Here is an 18977-nt window from a genome sequence, read left to right as displayed (position 1 = left end):
CCAACTTAACCAATGATAGTTAAATGTGGCCAATTCTTATCTTGAAATGTCCTGCTTGTGGATCAGGGATGTGCTGTGAGGTTTGTTAGGGGCTGGCATATATTTTGGATGTCAATGTTTATGAATGTGGGAGCATGGAGAAAGTGCCTATGGAACATGATCTAAAATGTTGGTATCTAATGTCCAATGAGGAGATAATTTGGAGCAAGTGGATACTGAATTCACCAGGTACTCACTCTGGCTTCTACGTCTAACTTTCTTGATGTCTAGCATGTTCAGTGAGTTTGGTAAGATTGAAAGCTGAATATTAGTCAGGCGACAAGGGTTTAACAAGGAATAATCCCCTGTCATTGGCAATTCATCACTTCTTCACAAGAATCTCACCACACCACCTAGCAGAAGCATAAAAGATGGCACTAGATCTCCTAGTGTTGGAATTCTCAAACGATCCTGTCATGCATTTTGCCAGAGCTCAGACTGCTCCCATAAGATTCCACTCATATTTACTATTACTGAAGGCAATTCTCTACTTTATCCATTGAAATTAAATTCCACTGACTACCCTGCTGTAAGTGGAACCCATATACCCAAAGAATAGCCCAGGCTTCTGGATTACTAGTCCAGTGACATTACCAGTACTCCACTCTCTCCCCTATAATGGTGCAAGTGATTTTAAAGGGAGACTACATTGTAGAATCAAGATTTCATGATCTTTATTTGTATAATTCACTGCCTATGGTCACACACCAGTTAGAAGATGGTAAATTACACTTGCAATATGATGATTGTGCAATCAAAGCATTTTATGTCCTGAGGAAACATGCAATTGTAGCAAAGGCATTTCCTTGTTCCACCTATTTGTCTCTGGGAGAAAAGAATGAAACGTATTAGCTCTCTTTGAAAGTGGAGACTCAGTGACCTCTCAAAGGAACAGTAAATAGCAAATTGAAAGATGTTGCAAATATCTCAAGCTCCTCATAACTGTTATGCAGACCGTCCCTCTATCATAAGGTCAGAACTAGGGATGGTTGGCGATGATTGCACAATATTCAACACCATTTGCAACTCCTCAGGTATTGAAGCAGTCCATGTCAAATGCAACAATACCTGGACAATTTCCAGACTTGAGCTGACAAGTGGCAAGCACCATTCACACCACACAAATGCCAGTCAGTGATCATCTCCAATAAGAGACAATCTAACCACCACCCCTTGACATTCAATTGTATTACCAACTCTGAATCCCCCACAATCAACATCCTTGGGGTTATCATTGACCAGAAACTCAACTGGACTCACCACATAAGCAGAGTGGCTACAAAAGCAGGTCAGAAGCTTGGAATAATATGCTGAGTAACTCACCTCCTGACTCTCCAAAGCCTGTCCACCATCTACAAGGCACAAGGCAGGAGTGTGATGAAATGCTCACCACTTGTCTGGGTGAGTGCAGCCCCTACAACACTCAAGAAGCTTAACATCATCCAGGACAAAGCAGCCCACTTGATTGGCAACATATCCACAAGCATTCACTCCATCCCCACCCGACACTCAGTCGCAGCAGTGTGCACGATATAGAAAACGCATTGCAGAAATTCACTAAAGATCCTCAGACAACACCGTCCAAAGCTATGATCACTTCCATCGAGGACAAGGACAGCAGATATATGGCAAGTTCCCATCCAAGCCTCGCACCATCCTGACTTGCAAATATATCACCGTTCCTTCATTGGCACTGAGTCAAAACCATGGAATTTCTTTCCTAAAGGCATTGTGGGTCAACCTACAGCACATGGACTATAGCAGTTGAAAAAGGCAGTTCACCACCACCTTCTCAAAGGGCAACTAGGGACAGACAATAAGTGCTAACTAGCCAGCGATACCCACATACCAAGAGTGAATTTAAAAAACATTACCATGGTCTCCTTCACAGCCACTGGCAAACGTAGATGTTTGATGTTCTGAAGTTTCAGTTAATGCTTCATTGGGTCTTTGATTTTACTGAGGTTATTAATTGCAGATTACTAAAATATTGCGCCTCACCTCCAACTTTTGCCATATTCAAATCAAGTGCCGACTGTTGGACCCATATCTCAGAGCAATTAGTTTGTGCAGAGGTTGTGTAGTCAGCAAAATTACTTCAGTACCTTTCACACTAATCCCAGTAGACATCTGCAAGTTGAAACAACTATAGAAAACACTAACCATATGTAGAATTGTAGCAACAATTAAAAGAAAGCAACCTGCAACTCTCCTGTAGTAATGGGATCATCCCTCTCAATAATGTCAGAGGGTCACCAGTGTAAGGTTAAAACAGAGATTTGTCTGGAGTGTGGAAATCGTAATTTGTATCAATTAGTGTTGCATGCTGATAAATGAAATAATATTTCTGCATTGCATATGTCAATGAATATTCACTGTACATTTGCTAATTCCTGCACCAAATTAGTGTCAGCTTCATTCACTCCCTGATGTTGCTTTGAGTCCTAATAGTCTTGGTAAGACCCGAAACAAATGGTCTCTTCCATGATTTTGCAATGCTTTCATTTATGTAAAAGTTCTTCTCCTGCTTCTCCTCCTATCTTCTTTTACTCTTTTCTCTCCTTCATTGCTTCTTCTTTCTTCGACCATTTCACTTGGGTGCACCACAATCCTAGTTGATTATCCATCTCCATCTTCGTGTTGGTCCAGTAAATTGTGCCTTTGATCTACTGATGTTCATATGTTCCAGAGCTTTCCTCTAGTTCGCTAGGTATACATGAATGTTGTCATTATTCTTTACACATTCTTCAATGATATTATCTGCAAACATCACTGACCTTAGTTGTAACGACTTGAGACAACTTTATCATGACAGTCAGTTCTTTGAGATTAAAATTTTCATTAAATTTAGGAGACATACTTATTAACGCAATTGTCCAAGTTTAATTCCAAGGAGTAAGGTATCACTAGGTGAAAAATTGATTTATCTGATTTCTGTGCAGCAGTCATCTCTGACTCACAATGCAACTGATTGGAGAAAAATGTATAGGGTAGATTTCCACTTTTGCTGGTGGTTGAAAAGCAGCAACAGTGAATCTGATTCCATTATACACCTAGCCCCATTTTTCAAAATCAGATATAAATTATTACAGACACATGTTCCTTTAAACGTTCCCCCAGCTTATTCCACCACAGTGGAAACAACCTATTAACTTAAAGGTACAAAGAGTCCACTTGTCTAATGTATCGTTTCTCCATTATTTCTCCAGCTACCTACCAGCCTGTAGCGATGAGAAAGGTTTCACTTTATCAACCACTTTGATGTGAATTTGTCCTTTTAGAGTTCAAACTGATTTAAGATCAATAAGTGTGCAATCTATCAACCAGTTGAGTCAAAAGTGAGCGCACTCAGTTCGCACATTGCTGCACATTTCTAATACCTAATAATAAATTATAGACTTTAGATATAATTTTCTTTGTATGATTTTCATTGATTTGTGCTACTTTGCTCAAATTAGAACATTTTTCTTGTCTTTCAGGCCTCTACCTGTAAGTGAAAGTGCTCCAATAGGAACTGTAGTTGTCACTGTAACTGCAGCTGCTATCAATCAAACAATAGTGTATTCAATTATAGCAGGAAATGATGCTGGTAAGAACATTTTTGAGATGAATGATTTTATGTAGCATGTGATTTTAAAGATCAGCTTGTCAGTCTCACTCATCTTTGTGAGACTGCATCTCATGACAAGCCACGTAATAGTTAACTTGATAAACCCACATTTATATACATATTTTATGTACATATATATTTTTCTGTACATAGTTGAAAAACAACATGTTGAAAGATAGTAAATCACATTAACACAGGTTATTTTAATCACTTCTTAAGCACATTGCTTCCATAGATGTACAGCCTAATCTGCTTTAGTATATACCAGTAGTTTACATGTTATCTGCATAATTGCTACCATAACATAAGCTCCTGCCACTTTCTGCTGCTTCTATTTTAATGCATTCATGGGGTATGGGCATTAACGCAATGTTACCCCTTATTAACCATAATTAATTATCATTGAAAAGGTAAGCTGCTTTATTGAAATATTTCAGTCCATGTAATGTGCAGGTCAACCAACAGTGCTTTTAGGGAGGGAATTACACAAGACTTGCACTCAGCAACAGTGATAAATGTTTTTCCAAGTCAGGATGATATACAACTTGAAGGGGAACATGCAATTGGTAATGTTCCCAAGCACCTGCTGCCCTTGACCTTTTGGGAGGTAGAGTTCAAAGATTTGGAAGGTGAGCATAGTTACAATGCATCTTAAAAATGGCATACACTGTGTTGTGCTGGTTGAGGGAGTAACTGTTTAAAGTGATTGATGGTGTGTCAGTCAAACAGGCCGCTTTGTCCTGGATCAATTTAAATCACTCAAGTGTTGTTGGAGTTGCACCTTTCAAGCAACTGAAGAATATTCCATCACAGCCCTGGCCTGTACTTTGTGGATAGAGCACAAGCTTTGGTTTGCAGGGTGACAGATACTGTAGAATTCCTGACATCTGACTGCTGTTGTAGTCACAATAATTATGTGGCTAGGCTCGTAATGTCTCTGGTGTTTGGTGATCCCAGACTATTGTTGGAAGGGGATTCATTGATGGCAGTACAATTGAATGTAATGAAAAATAGTTAGATTCATTCTTATTGGAGATGATCATTACTTCACAACATAATTCTAAGAATCAGTACACCCCAATATCTCAATCCAGCACCCTAGAACAGAAGATGCAGTTATATGAATTGCCTCTGGTCTGTCTCATAACAAATTCACTTTAGTTTGGTTATTCACAACTATGGATTCTGACTCAGAGGCAATGAACAATCAGAGGCGACATCTAAAAAAGCAGGCCACTGAATTGCCCTAAAGATCCAATTTTCGTTGTAATTTATTTCAAATGCTAAATCGTAAACATGCCTTCACGTGGTTATATATACATAGTTAATGATGCTACACGGTCTGCTCCTAGGTTTTAAAGGAGTCATATTAATAATGTATTATGTTTGCTTTTGTGCTGTATCACTTCTATTATAGACAATGAATGGCCCTACTTTTCCAATTCAAAGTTATCTGTCACATATATGCATCAATGTTTAATTCATTATCACACTAATGTGCTATCCAGCTGCACAAAGACACATGAAACAAATTAACCAAAACATCTTTAATAATATATAGGTTATATAAGTCTGATCTGAGAGTCAGTAGCACTGAATTTTGGATGAAACTACCCCTTGCATCAGACTGGATGGTGAACATTGACATCTATCACAATGTTGTTCTGCTGATATTTTTCCGTGGTGATTTTTCCCACCAATAACTGTAGATGCCTTAGAATGTGTGAACTTGTAAGTAATCCCTACACATGCTAATTGCAGGCAATAAGAAGGAGAGAGTTTCCCTGTCAACCATGTTACAGAAAGAAATAGGGGTCTCCACCATCCCTATCTATAGCTCCAGTCTATAAGATGTATATAAAAGCCTATGGTGCCACAACAACCTGATAACTTGGGGTGCCAATTGGCTTGTTGGCTAATGTGGAGCAGATAGGTGACTTCAGCTTATATGAATCGGATGGATGAGGTTTGCTTTCACTTCCAGCTGGGATAGGATCTGTCCCCTTGCTCTACCTATAATGCTGTCAGCTGGACCTGCCTTTCCGCAGACAAATCAGAAGAAGTCAATTTCAAAGTTGGAAAACAAGACAAAGGAAGTGGCATCTTCTTTAACTGAAATACCAAAATCAATTTTTGCTCATTCTCACCCTTCTCCGGGTCATTGATAACCATTGCTGGCTCAACTTCATGAACAGGAAAACCTAGCTACCCTAATCTACCTACACCTACAATGCATTTGTATTCAACAGAGAAGTGTGGATTGAAAGCAATCTTAAACCGAATTGATTGCAAATGTGCACATTTATCCATTTCTGAAGAAGGATGACTGGACTCAAAATACTAGCTCTGTTCCTCTCTCCACAGACCTGTTCTTCAGCAATTTCTGTTTTTGTTTCTTCCTAAGAGCTCACTGCGTAAGCAATAAATAGTGGAGACATGACAAGCAAGACTGTGGGAAATTGGATCTTGTACTGCTGAGGGTGTATAAGGCTCTTGTGAGACCACATATGGAATATCATGAGCAGTTTTGGGCCCTGTGTCTAAGGAAGAATATGCTGACTTACAGAGGATCCATTTACAAGAATGACCCTGGGGATGAAGGGCTTGTCATATGAGAAGCAGTTGAGGAGTCTGGGTCTGTACTCGATGAGATTAGAAGAATGAAGGATGATCTGATTGAAAACTTAAAGAATATTGAATGGCCTGAATAGAGCGACAATGGAGATAGTTCCTCCAACATGAGTGACTAGAACCAGAAGATACAGTCTCGAGTGAAGGGCAACCCTATGAGAACTGAGATGAAGAGGAACTTCTTCAGCTAGAGGGTGGTGAATCTGTGGAACTCATTGCACAGAAGGCCAAGGAGGCCAAGTCATTGTGTGTCTTTAAGACAGCTGGAAGGTTTCTGATTGGTAAGGGGACCAGAGATTATGGGGAGAAGGCAGGAGAATAGGGTTGAGAAACTTATCAGCCGTGATCGAATGGCGGTACAGACTCAATGGGCTAAATGGCCTAATTCTGACCCTATACTTTATGGTCTTAGTTATTAACCTGCTCATTCTTTCATTTCCAATATCCAGCAGTGTGTGGCACTGCAAGCCATCCACCAATGACCAACTTTGTGGTTTTGCAGGGTGGCAGGTACATGGGAACACCACCAACTGCAAGTTCCCTTCCTAGCTACTCACCATCCTGACTTGGAAGCATATTGCCATTCCTTCAGTGTCACTGGCTCAATGTCCCTGGAACTTTACCCGAAAGAGCATTGTGAACCTTATGGACAGCTGTGGTTCAAGAAGAGAGCTCATCACCACCTTTTCAACTAGAGGTTGGGCAATAAGCGTTGACCCAGACATCAATACCCACATCCTGGACATGAATCAAAAAAGCTTCAGTAGCAGGACCCTCTTCTCAACCATGTTTCTCTCTGTGGGTCAGAGGGGATTAGTGCAGAAATCTAGTTCAAAGGCTGCATTACCCACAGCATAGGGTTTAGAAATAGAAGATCACCTTTCTGGATATATGTAAGCACCAGTCCCTCAAGAGTTTCAGGTTCTCACAGCAGGTTTGTGCTGATATCCGCCATCTCTGTGGCCCTGGTGAGCATGCATTGCTAGTGGCTGTCAAGGTGGCTATCAATGAAGGACCATCATCCGTTCGGTACTTCTCCCTAGAGTTGTGCACTAGCTCCAACAGAGAGAAGAAAACAGAGAATCATAACCATGAGAAATGGACTATGCAGAGAGAAAGATGACAACAATCTTTCACTTACCAAGAAGCATACCAATAAGAGAAGAGTGAGTGCAAGTGTTGGCTATTCAAATGAGGATTTGGTGAGGTGTCTGGGGAAAATAAAGGAGTGCGACTGTAAGGTATAATGGTTGAAGAGTGGTTTGCAAGAGAACATTGGGGATGTTAGAATGTGAAGATTGGACAGTTTTTGTCCATCCTGATGAATTCAACAAACCTCTTGGGCACTGCACGCGGGATCAAGGGACAACACTGCTGGCTACTCTCTTCCTCAGCCATTTCTCTCCATGCCTTCCTGATTTGACAGGCTGGAATCTTCTTGTCATTAGGGGAAAATGGTACTTCTCTGTAGTTCCTCAGATCAGACAGTGGAATCTCCAGGAAAGAATTTGAAACCATGGTATGGCCTTCTCAAGCATCCGTTCCATTCCTCTAGATGCTGTCGGCATGGAAAGCATTGCACAATTGCCACCCTGGCCTCTGTCCTTTTAACCAGAAGTCTGTCCTTTGATAGATGCAAGCTATCATCACCTTTGCACTCAATGACAATGCAAGAAATGTGGAAGTGGTTAGGTAAAAGAGTCACTGCGAAGGCTGCCTCGATGACAAACAAGTTCATGATAGACTGTGTGCCCCACCCCCACCCCCTGAGAATGGTCAATTACATTGACATTCGTCTTCTGCTTTCTCCCCATTTCCTCATTCTCAATGGGATTTCCCTACTCTATTCTTGTACTGTGCATCTAAGATGCTGTTTTATTGATGTTAAGAGTGTTTGATGACTAAAGGATAAGGTTTGAGATTTGGAAAGCACCCCATTTTGAATTTTTCCCCTTCTGTATCTCAAAACAAATCAGAAATAATCCAAATGAATGAAATCTGCTGTTTTCCTGTGTAAATAACATTTGGCTATTTCCCATTTCAGGTGTATTTAGGATCAACAATCGGACAGGAGTCATCACAACAAATAAAACTTTGGATTATGAATCTGTAAAAGATTATGAACTTAGGATCCAGGCAGATTCATTGTTGTTCTTCAGATCAAACCTGAGGGTTCCTTCAAGAAGTAAGTCTAGATGATTACATTTATTATTGTTTCCAACTTAAATTATTATGGACTGGTCACTGGATTGCAATGTCAGTAGTAATGTAGTATGGCTGATAACGTTCAAAATATTTACTTAAAAAGATCAGGTAACTTTTACTGCTTGACAAGTGAGCCACAAAATTTTCATCCTTCCCTCGTGCTACAGTGACACCAGCCACCATTCGAGGCTAAGCAGAGACACTATCATACACACAGAGATGACCAGAACATGAAGGGATCTGGGGCTGCTTGGTCAATATGTGTATTCATTTGAGAGAATCATCTGAAAAAGAATTAAGCCATTGGCTAGCATCAATAAAGCAGAAAAAGTCAAATTTGACATGAAACATTAAAACTCCTTTTGCAGATTCTGTCAGACTTCCTGGATATTTCCAGCTCACTGTTCTTATTTCCGATTTCTAGCATATGCAGTTATTTGCACTCATTTTAGTAAGTCAGTAGTAGTTCTGCAGAGGGAAAAAGCATGTTGCATGATTTGATCTTGCATATTGCTAAGGGCTAAACACTGGAACGAGTGAAATGTCATCTTAACAAGTAGCTACAGAAGTGCAATTCTCTACTGCATTTTAAAGTCTTCCACCTTATTCAAAAGATTTGAAAATGTTAGCCCTCCAAGGATGAAAATATGCAAATGGTAAACAGTCCATGGAATGTTAATATGACTACAACTTCAAGTGAGAAAGGTGTTGTCATGCAGACGATTGAATTTGATACGAGAAACACATTTGGTTAAGTTTTAAAACAAGTGTAGAAATCTCTGTGACATGATCAGAGTTTTGCAATGGCATTTGTTTTGCATGTTTAGCTTTTATGTTTCCAAAGCAACTGTTAGTAAATTTAATAGCTTCAGTTTTTTCTAATTTTTGTGGGATTTTTTTTTTGAGTACAGGATAATATGTTAGTCGAGATGTGAGTGCTATCAGGAAAGCTTTCCCCAAGTATATATCTGTGCTCTTAAGGTAGGTGCAAGTAAAAAATGTTGTGATCACATTGATCTAGGTAGATGGATTAGGATATGGTGTGAAATTGAACAGTTTTGCAACTGAACATATAATGTGTGAATTAAATTGAATACTGATTTATCACAGCTCAGAGTCTGTGAATACAAAAAACAGAAAAAAAGATGTCATTTATAAGATGGAATTTCTTCACAATCTCAGAAGGTCCCTTCAAGGCACTATTTGCTGCCTCTTTATGAACATCTACTCTGTCTTTCTTTGTCATCAATTTTTTTGTTAGTGTCTAATCATTGAAATTCTACTCTTACTCTCAACACATCCCTATCCTGCCTTGGATCCTGACCTAGCAGTTATCACACTTGGCATTTCCCTCCAGAGTTTGCATTTACTACCTTCCATAATCTTATTGTGGATGGTTTTATCAACACCACGGCTTTTTACCTGAGGTCTGGTATGCAGCTGGTGATACCTTTTTCCCTTTTTAAAGGCTCCTTCTACCTTATACCAACTGTCCTGACTAAAGCAGGTTATCAGCATTGCATTGTGACCCATATCACAAAATTGACATTTGGTGTTGCCTGCCCCTTTTATGCACTTCACTGCATTTCTCACCTCTTTTGTTGCATACTTCTGCATTTCTACCTAACCCACTACAGCCTGCAAAACCCTACTCCAAGTTTCTCACCTAGATATCCTTCATTTGGGGATATACCACGGGAATTTTTAAATCCCAGATGCCTGGTCTTTGAATCTCCATTCATCATAATTGATTATCTGCCATCAAGTTCCAATGCCTAATGTTCAGCTTTTGATATACTTTTGCCAAGGAAAACCCTGCTCCCTCTTACTGAAGTCAATTTAGTCACTCAAAAGCAGGCTGGAATACATCAAGTGCTTTGGACCACATTTTTCTGTGTTAAAATTCTTTACTGGATCATCTCAAGATAAAAAAAAAACCCTAATGTCTTTACTGTCAAGCATCCCCAAAGACCCTACCCCACTGCTCCTTCAACCTTAACCTCCGGACGGTATCATTTATTGCTCGGATTGGTAAGCTAAGGAAATGTTCTTGGTGTAATTTTAACCCTGACACATGGGAGTACAGCTCCAAATTACGAAACTAAAATACAGCAGATGTTGAAAAACCAAAATAAACACAGAAAATGCTGAAAATACTAAGCAGGTCTGTTAGCATCTGGGGAGAGAGAGTTTATGGTTGAGATTGCTGAGCTCATCAACCCAATATGTTGGGTGTAATCTTTCAAGGAGGTGAGGGTTCTGTCAAATGGCTGGAGAGCTGGTTGAGAGATCCACATTGTCATTTCCAAGGAGGGCCAGAAAAATTAACACGGTGATTGGGCAGTGGTAAGATTGTGATGGACACTCACCTCAAATTATGACCCCAGGATTGGCCTTCTCTGACAGATTCTGTTTTCATTGACTTCTGTGAAAGGTTTTCACTGAAAACAAGGATCCATTTATTAGTCCTTACCATGTGTCTCTCAACATAGCTAACTAGCATAAACTCTTTCAGAATGTTACTACTGGTTTGGATCTTTCATTTGTCTGCACATAAACATCAATATTGAACAGTCATGATTTGGAGATGCCGGTGTTGGACTGGGGTGTACAAAGTTAAAAATCACACAACACCAGGTTATAGTCCAACAGGTTTAATTGGAAGCACACTAGCTTTCGGAGCGACGCTCCCTCATCAGCTCCACTATCACTCGATTTCGTGTGATTTTTAATATTGAACAGGGCACTATTCTGATGAAGCAAATACATGCAAAATGAGCCATAGTTTATAAAATGACATCTATTGAACAACTCTTCATGTTATGTAGCTAGTAGACATTCCTTTGTACACTGTTTAAAAAAACCTGTTAACTAATTATAATAAGATTATTACGATGAGATTGTGGAACACAAAGTCTTACTTTTTTTTAAAACTAGTTTGTGTAATTGGAGACATGATTGGGCTGATTGTCCTCCTTTTGTACTATAACAATTCTGATTCTGTTTTAATGAATTCACTGAGATAAGTAACAAGAACCTGTTAAACAAGTGCACTAAGTTTTGATCTACAGTCCATCATCTTTTGTTTCCATGATAACAGCTACAAGGTTCATAGGGAATCACTAATTAATCTCCCTGTGGAGCTCACTACGTATGAGTTCTTTGGCAACAGGTAATGGCCTGCTCAGTTGGAGTCATAACCCGAGCCATTTATAAAGCAGATAGAGTGTCCCCCCGAAGCTCTGGATTCAAGTCCCACCCATTCCAGAGGTGGGCAATAGTATCTTGAAGCAAGTTGATTAGAAAATTTAGTAATTTTTGTAAAAAGCAAACCCAGTAGTGGAGGGAGTCATATGTCCCAACTGCCTGCCCTTCTTCTGTGGTTACATTTGTGCCCAGGTGTCTTTGGAGAGGGAGCACCCAGTGTCAATTGATGCTGTTGATGCCTTTAGAGAGTGTGGGCACCACGGTGTTTACCATGCTTTATTTCCCCCTCCAGCTCCATTTTGATTTAGTCCCTTCCCTCCCTCCCTACTTCCTCCCACTTTGGATAGTTTGCCCTTAACAAACTATGTGGGCAGCACGGTGGCACAGTGGTTAGCACTGCTGCCTCACAGCGCCAGAGACGCTAAAATTGCCCGTAGTGTTAGGTAAGGGGTAAATGTAGGGGTATGGGTGGGTTGCACTTCAGCGGGTTGGTGTGGACTTGTTGGGCCGAAGGGCCTGTTTTCACACTGTAATCTAATCTAAAAACTTTGCACGTTAATATTGAATTGGCTGCGTAAAGTGATTACTAGTGGTTGTTAAATGGAAAGAAAGCAAAAGTAAAAGTTGCGGTGATTTTGGTGGTGGAAAAGTCATTCAGTTGAATGTGATAGCAATAAAGAGAAAAAGATAAAGTAGACCCAGGAAGTGCTGTTGTGGTAGAGGTAGTGGTAGTGTCCCTACATCTAAGCAAAGAGACCTGGGGTTCAAGACCCAAGTTTCCATAGGTATGGCATAACATCTCTCCGAAAAAGTTAATTAGAAAATATATATATTTATAAAAAGAAAGGTCTGTGTAACTGTCTGTTCCATGCTGGAACAAGCTTTGAATACCACAAGTAGTGACTCTGTTTTTGAGTTCAATAATGAATGGTGTTTCCTTCCACTCAAGCTTCCCGAGTTATTACAGTTGCCCCCTCCCATTCCATGTTAACTTGAGGGCCAGACCTTTGAATGGCTTTAAATCTGTTCATGTATTGATACACACTCACTACCATCAATCACATTTGCCTACCCTTCTACCCTTCAAACCTGATTGGCTCCAGTAGGTTGGACCTGAACTCTTCACCTTGTTAACATAAAGTTTAAGAATCAGCAACTGATTTACATTTCTTTTACTTAAATAATTGTACAAAGAAAACTTTTCAATTAATTTTCCAAATATGACATCGGATAAAGAAAGGTCCAAATGTTAACCATCTAAAATGTTTTCACTGTAATCAACCAAACCTTTGTTTTGAATTTATTCTCCAATTTTTTTTCAAGACAATACGAAAGGCAAAGATATATTGTGAAAACTGCTTCACTCTTCTAATTTCATCAGAACAGAAACTTAGTGACTAAAAAAAGCAATGTTTCAAGTAGGAAGAAAAATAAATCTCCAAACGGTAATCAGGAGAACAGTAACTTGTCTTCTTTATTGCTCCCTGCTGCCATCGCTCCCAGACATTGTATATAAAGCACCAGCTGAGCCAGCACACTAAATGCCACATGCTGATTTAAGTAGCAAGATTTTAATTATGAGGAATGCACAGCTAGGGGAAAACAGTATCATGCAATACAGCTTGCAATTTGCACCAAGTTTGCACATACCACTGATGCTATTTTTGGCAAAAACAAATTTAATGCTTAACTGATTGGATCCATTATTGCTGCTTTACTCCTACATTCAGAAGATTTAAAAAAAATTAGTTTCTTTAACCTTTCCCCTAATGTCAAAGATTTAGACAGCTGTACCATTCCATGCATTGTTGCAGTGAAAGCAGAAAATGCTGGAGAAACTCAGCAGGTCTGGCAGCATCTGTGGAGGAGGAAACAGAGTTGTCATGTTGGATCTAATCTTTGCATTCTTTAAAACTGAGGAGAGGTGGAATGTGTTGGGCTGTACGCAGTTGTAACAAGGTGGAGGGCTAGGTGGAACAAAGGAAAGGTAATGGAAATGTTAGAGGCTGAGTGTTATTAAAGATCAATGATAAAATAGAATAGAGGTATATTACCTCAAATGGAAAAGAAAAGTCAACTCCAGCCCTCCCTGGTTGACAAAAGAAATAGAAATTAATATAAAGTGTGCTTGTGCCAAATGGCAGGTAGAAAATATAATTGAGAAGCCAAGAGAAATATTGAGGATTCAGAGGGATGGTAGAAAAACACACAAGAGGAGCAAGAGGAAATTATAAGAAAAGACTGACAGCCAAAGTACAGGGTGTCCCAAAATCTCCTCGAGGCATGTACACAGAATGAAACAGTGGTAAGAGGAGGAGTAGAGCCAATTGAAGACCAGAAAGGGGAATTACAGATGGAAGCAATGGACATGGCTGAAGTGTTGAATCAATACTTTGCATCTGTCTTTACCAAGGGGGAGATGCTACTTAAGATATGGTGACAGAGGAGGAAACTCAATCACTAGGGATATTCAAAATTAATATATAAGGAATATTGGATAGATTGATGGTGCCCCTAGTTGACAAGACTTCAGAACCAGATGAGATGCAGCCAAGGAGTTTGAAAAAAGTGAGAGTGGAGACTGGAGGGTCACTGGCCATAATCTTTCAGACTTGGGGGAGTTACTAGATGACTGGAAAATTGCAAACATTGTGGCCTTGTTCAAGAAAGATTGTAAGAATAAACCCAACAAATACAGACTTGTCAGTTAACTCGGTATTGAAGAAACTCCCGGAAACAATGATTCAGGATAGAATTTGTAGTCATGTGAAATAAAAATTTCCAAGTGACTACGATTAGGAAATGCCAGCATGAATTTCTAAAGGGAAAATTGCGTTTAGCTAATTTGTTGGCGTTTTTTAAAGAGGTAGCAGAAATATTTGACAAAGGTCACGCTCTTGATTGGTATACGTAGACATAAAGATAGTGTTTGCTATAGTGCCACACAACTGAATTGTAAGAAAAACGACAGTTTATAGAATAAAATGAACAATTGCAATGTAAATGCAAACTAGGCTGAGTGTTAGGAAACGGAACCACTGGGTGCTCCAGTTTTTCCCACTGTCCAAAGATGTGCGGGTTAAGTGGATTGGCCATGCTAAATTGCCAATCGTGTCCAGGGATGTGCAAGCTGGGTGGATTAGGCATGGGAAATGCAGGGTTACAGGGATAGGGTAGGGGATGGGTATGGGTTGAATGCTCTTCAGAGAGTCAGTGTGAACTTGATGGGCTGAATAGTTGCTTCCACACTGTAGGGATTCTATGAAAGTAGCGAGAAGTATACAGCATTGACAGGAGTGGAAATTCAATTTGATGTTTTTCCCCTTCAATAAACCAGAGCCACAAGACGATAACAGTATTTCTGTGCGACCTCAGCTGAGACCAGCTGAATCCATGCTGACTAGGTGATAAGCAGAGGTCCTTTATGATAAACTTGGCACAGTCACATAGCATAGAGTACACTAACCCATCAAATGTGGTGATGTCACTTTCCTTACTTTTACATATTGGGAAAACATTTCAAAAGCTTGTCAAGATTCAATCATTTGTTAGAAACGTTATTGTGTTAGTACCATGGTTTAAGTTTCTCAACAATTCTACCATTTATCTTTATGCTATAAATTGGTTTCACTCAGCCAAAACATAAATGTACCATTTAGGTAAATTTCCAGTACAGAACAATTGAAAATGAATTATCAATTAAAAACTGGCACACTAAATTTAGGCTTTGTGGATTCAGGTTCAGAAGTTAATTACAGATAAGAAGGTTCATCAGTCCTTCTGAGTTCATTCATCCAGAATTTCTAAATTACCCATTCTAAGCAGAATAAAAACTGACATGATATTGAAAGAAGAAGCTTATTCTCCTTTTTGTCTCAATTTTGTCACTTCCAACACCAGAGGGTGCTCACATTGAGTAGGACATGCATGAATTGAGCAATAAACCTTGAGCTTAGTGCATGTTTCAAGAGTGTTTTTTGAATGATTGTAACAGATTGCACACAAGGCCTTTTATAGCAGAGGAAGAGGCAAGTCAACCACTACAATAAGAATGTTTTTCTTTTTCACTCACAGGGGCTTGGCATTGCTGGCTGAACCAGAAATTATTCCCATTCTGGTTGCCCTTGGGGAAGAGGTTGCAGTCCATATGCTATAGGTTGACCTGCAATGCCTTTAGGGAAGGAGTTGCAGGATATTGACTCAACAACACTGAATAAATAATGAAACATTTCCAAGTCAGGATGGTGTGTGTGTCTTGGAAATGAACGTGAGTGGTGGTGTTCCAGTTTTATCTGCTGCCCTTGCCCTTCTACATAGTAGTGGTCACCATTTAGAAGGTGCTGTCTAAGAAACCTTGGTGAATTTCTGCGGTGTACCTTGTAAATGGTGCAGACAGCTGCTTACTAAATGTTAGTGATAGAGGGAGTAAGTGTTTGTGCATGTGATTCCAATCAAGCAGGCTGCTTTGTCCTTGATAGTGTCCAGCTTCTTGAGTGTCGTTGGAGCTGCGGTCACCCAGGCAATTGGGGAGTATTCTATCACACTCCTGACTAGTGTCGAAGGGTGTGGCACTAGAAAAGCACATCAGATCAGGCAGCATCTGAGGAGCAGGAGAGCCGCCGTTTCAGGCATAAGGCCTTCACTTTTTGACTCTGACTTTCTAACATCTGCAGTTCTCACTTTCTTGCACGCCTCACTTGTACCTTGTAGGTGGTGGACAGGTTTTGGGGAGTCAGGGGGTGAGTACTCACTGCAGTATTCCTAGCCTCTGACCTGCCCCAGTAGCTACAGTATTTATATGGTGGGTTCAATTTAATTTCTGGTTAATGATTAATGGTAACCCACACAATGTTTTTACTGGGGTTTCAGTGATGCAGTAACACCATTGCATGTCAAAGGAGGATGGTTAGCTTTTCTCTTTTTCTGTCTTGTTGGCAATTGTGTAGTGCAAATGTTACTTCCCTCCCTTGTCGGCCTACATTTGGATATTCTTCAAGCTTGCTGCTTAGATATGGACTTCTTCAGGCCCTGGGGATTTGCAAATGGCCCTGAAACATTGTGCAATCATCAATGAGCAGCCCCACTTCTGATTACATGGTGGAGGGAGGGTCATTGATGAAGCAGCTGAAAATGAATGGGTCTAGCACCCTAGGAACTCCAACAATAAGGTTCTGGAGCTGAGATGATTGATCTCCAGTGACCACAGTGATCTCCCTATGTGCTCAGTATGACACTTACCAACAGAAAGTTTTCCCCTGGTCCCCACTAATTCCAGTTTTGCTAAGCCTCCTTCATGCCACACACTCTTAACAACTGCCTTGATGTCACCTTATCCTCTGGAATTTAGCTGTTCTGTCCAAGTTTGAAGTAAGCCTATAATGAGGCCAGAAGATGAATGACCTTGGCAGGACCCAAACTGGGTATCAGAGAGCAGATTATCACTTAAGGCATGAATTTTCTTTATATGGCTGTCCTCCCAATCCACATGGACCTGAATTAGGAATGTCACCCCTTTGAGCAGGAATCCCCAAGGCACTGGCAGTCATTTCTTTTCTGAGAGTCATTTAGGCCTAAAAAAGTCCTAAAATTCAGTTCTGGGGAACAGTCTATGCCTGTGGAGTAATGATTTCTGTAAATAATCCAACCTGAAATGAATGCACTCTGGATGCACAACACCTACCTGCTCCCTAAGTATATAATGCTGAGGAAAATCAGCACTTACATGTCAGAGCACTGATTGGGAACTGATTTGTCTACTGTCCTGAGGTTGATTTCGAGGCAATGTTTGTGAGGTCTCGGTCTAAGGTGAAGATAAAGCTAAACTTTTATTTTAAACACTTATTTGCATCTAGTTAAATATGTACATTACATTCTACACAATATCCAAGTTAGAACTGTTTTAGCAGAGTCCTTTCACCATATGCTATGATCATGGCAGCATCAATGACAAGGCACCCTATGTACACGTTCGGGTGTTAGCCCTTACCTCTACAATTTGCACTAAATCCAAGAGAAATTTGTGTGAGAGAGTGGCTCAGTGTTTAGCACTGCTGCCTTATAACACCAGGGACCCAGGTTCAATTCCACTCTCAGGTGACTCTCTGTGTGAAATTTGCACGTTCTTCCTGTATCTGTGTGGGGTTCCCTCCCACAGTCCAAAGTTGTGTAGACAGGTAGATTGGCCATGCTAAATTGCCAGGGATGTGTAGGCTAGTTCAGTTATCTATGGGAAATGTAGAGTTATATGGATAGTGTAATGGGGTGGGTCTGGATGGGACTGTGGGTCTGTGGACTTGATGGACCAAATGGCCTGCTTCCACAGTGCAGGGACTCTGAAATTAGTCTCATTGAATTACCTATCCCATTTCTTCCCTTCACACTTTCTCTTCTTTTTCCAGTTTTGTTGTAAATTATTAGGGAGGATATTCTATTTATTAGGTAATTTTCTGATGACACTTCAACATATGAAACCATTGGGAATATAAGTCAACTGTTTTTGATGTCTGTGTGTACTTCCAAATATTTGTAGCAAATCGAGATCAGTTAAATCTGGTTTGATGCAAAGAATGAAATGCTAAGGAAGGCCCTACAGAACCAATTTCCAGACTTTTGGAGTTCCAGTTTTCTGATTTACCCTGGATATGGAATTCCAATGGAATCAATGCTTCATGCAAACTCTTTTCACTCAAAGTTATGATTTTCAGGAATGAAACCTTGACTTTATTGATGATACCTTATGCACTACTCTATTCAGTAGGTTCTATAACTGATGACCTTATAAATCACCAAAATATTAAAGAAAATTACAGACACTTCTGAGAACATTGTAAAAGCTTTTAATAGTGACTGTAACTTGAGGACAGATAGAACTCTTGAACAAGCAAGATTTACAGGATGAGTTCGACTTCCTGGAGAATCCATAGACAATTTTATATGGGACTTTTACAGATTAGTTGAATTTGTGAATAAAGAGTCTTGCATCAGAATTCATAAGAGACAAGGGCAGCACGGTGGCACAGTGGTTAGCACTGCTGCCTCACAGCGCCAGAGACCCGGGTTCAATTCCCACCTCAGGTGACTGACTGTCTGGAGTTTGCACATTCTCTCCGTGTTTGTGTGGGTTTCCTCCCACAGTCCAAAAATGTGTAGGTTAGGTGAATTGGCCATGCTAAATTGCCTGTAGTGTTAGGTAAAGGGGTAAATGTAGGGAATGGGTCTGGGTAGTTTGCGGGTTGGTGTGGACTTGTTGGGCCGAAGGGCCTGTAACTAATCTAATCATTTGTGG

The 18977-nt window shown here is 40.1% G+C and overlaps 1 protein-coding gene across 2 annotated transcripts in view; it reads left to right on the top strand.

Moving 5' to 3' along the window:
* Positions 1-18977, top strand: part of pcdh15b (protocadherin-related 15b) — a 1523107-nt gene that overhangs the window by 1395142 nt on the left and 108988 nt on the right. For both annotated transcript variants that reach the window (XM_043712368.1, XM_043712367.1), the window contains 2 exons: positions 3519-3628; positions 8325-8465. In XM_043712368.1, coding sequence (XP_043568303.1) covers positions 3519-3628; positions 8325-8465 — 251 coding nt within the window. The remainder of the gene's footprint in view (positions 1-3518; positions 3629-8324; positions 8466-18977) is intronic.

The sequence above is a fragment of the Chiloscyllium plagiosum genome, chromosome 22, assembly GCF_004010195.1.
Source record: "Chiloscyllium plagiosum isolate BGI_BamShark_2017 chromosome 22, ASM401019v2, whole genome shotgun sequence".
Lineage (NCBI taxonomy): Eukaryota > Metazoa > Chordata > Chondrichthyes > Orectolobiformes > Hemiscylliidae > Chiloscyllium > Chiloscyllium plagiosum.
This window is presented reverse-complemented; position numbering and strand designations above follow the sequence as displayed.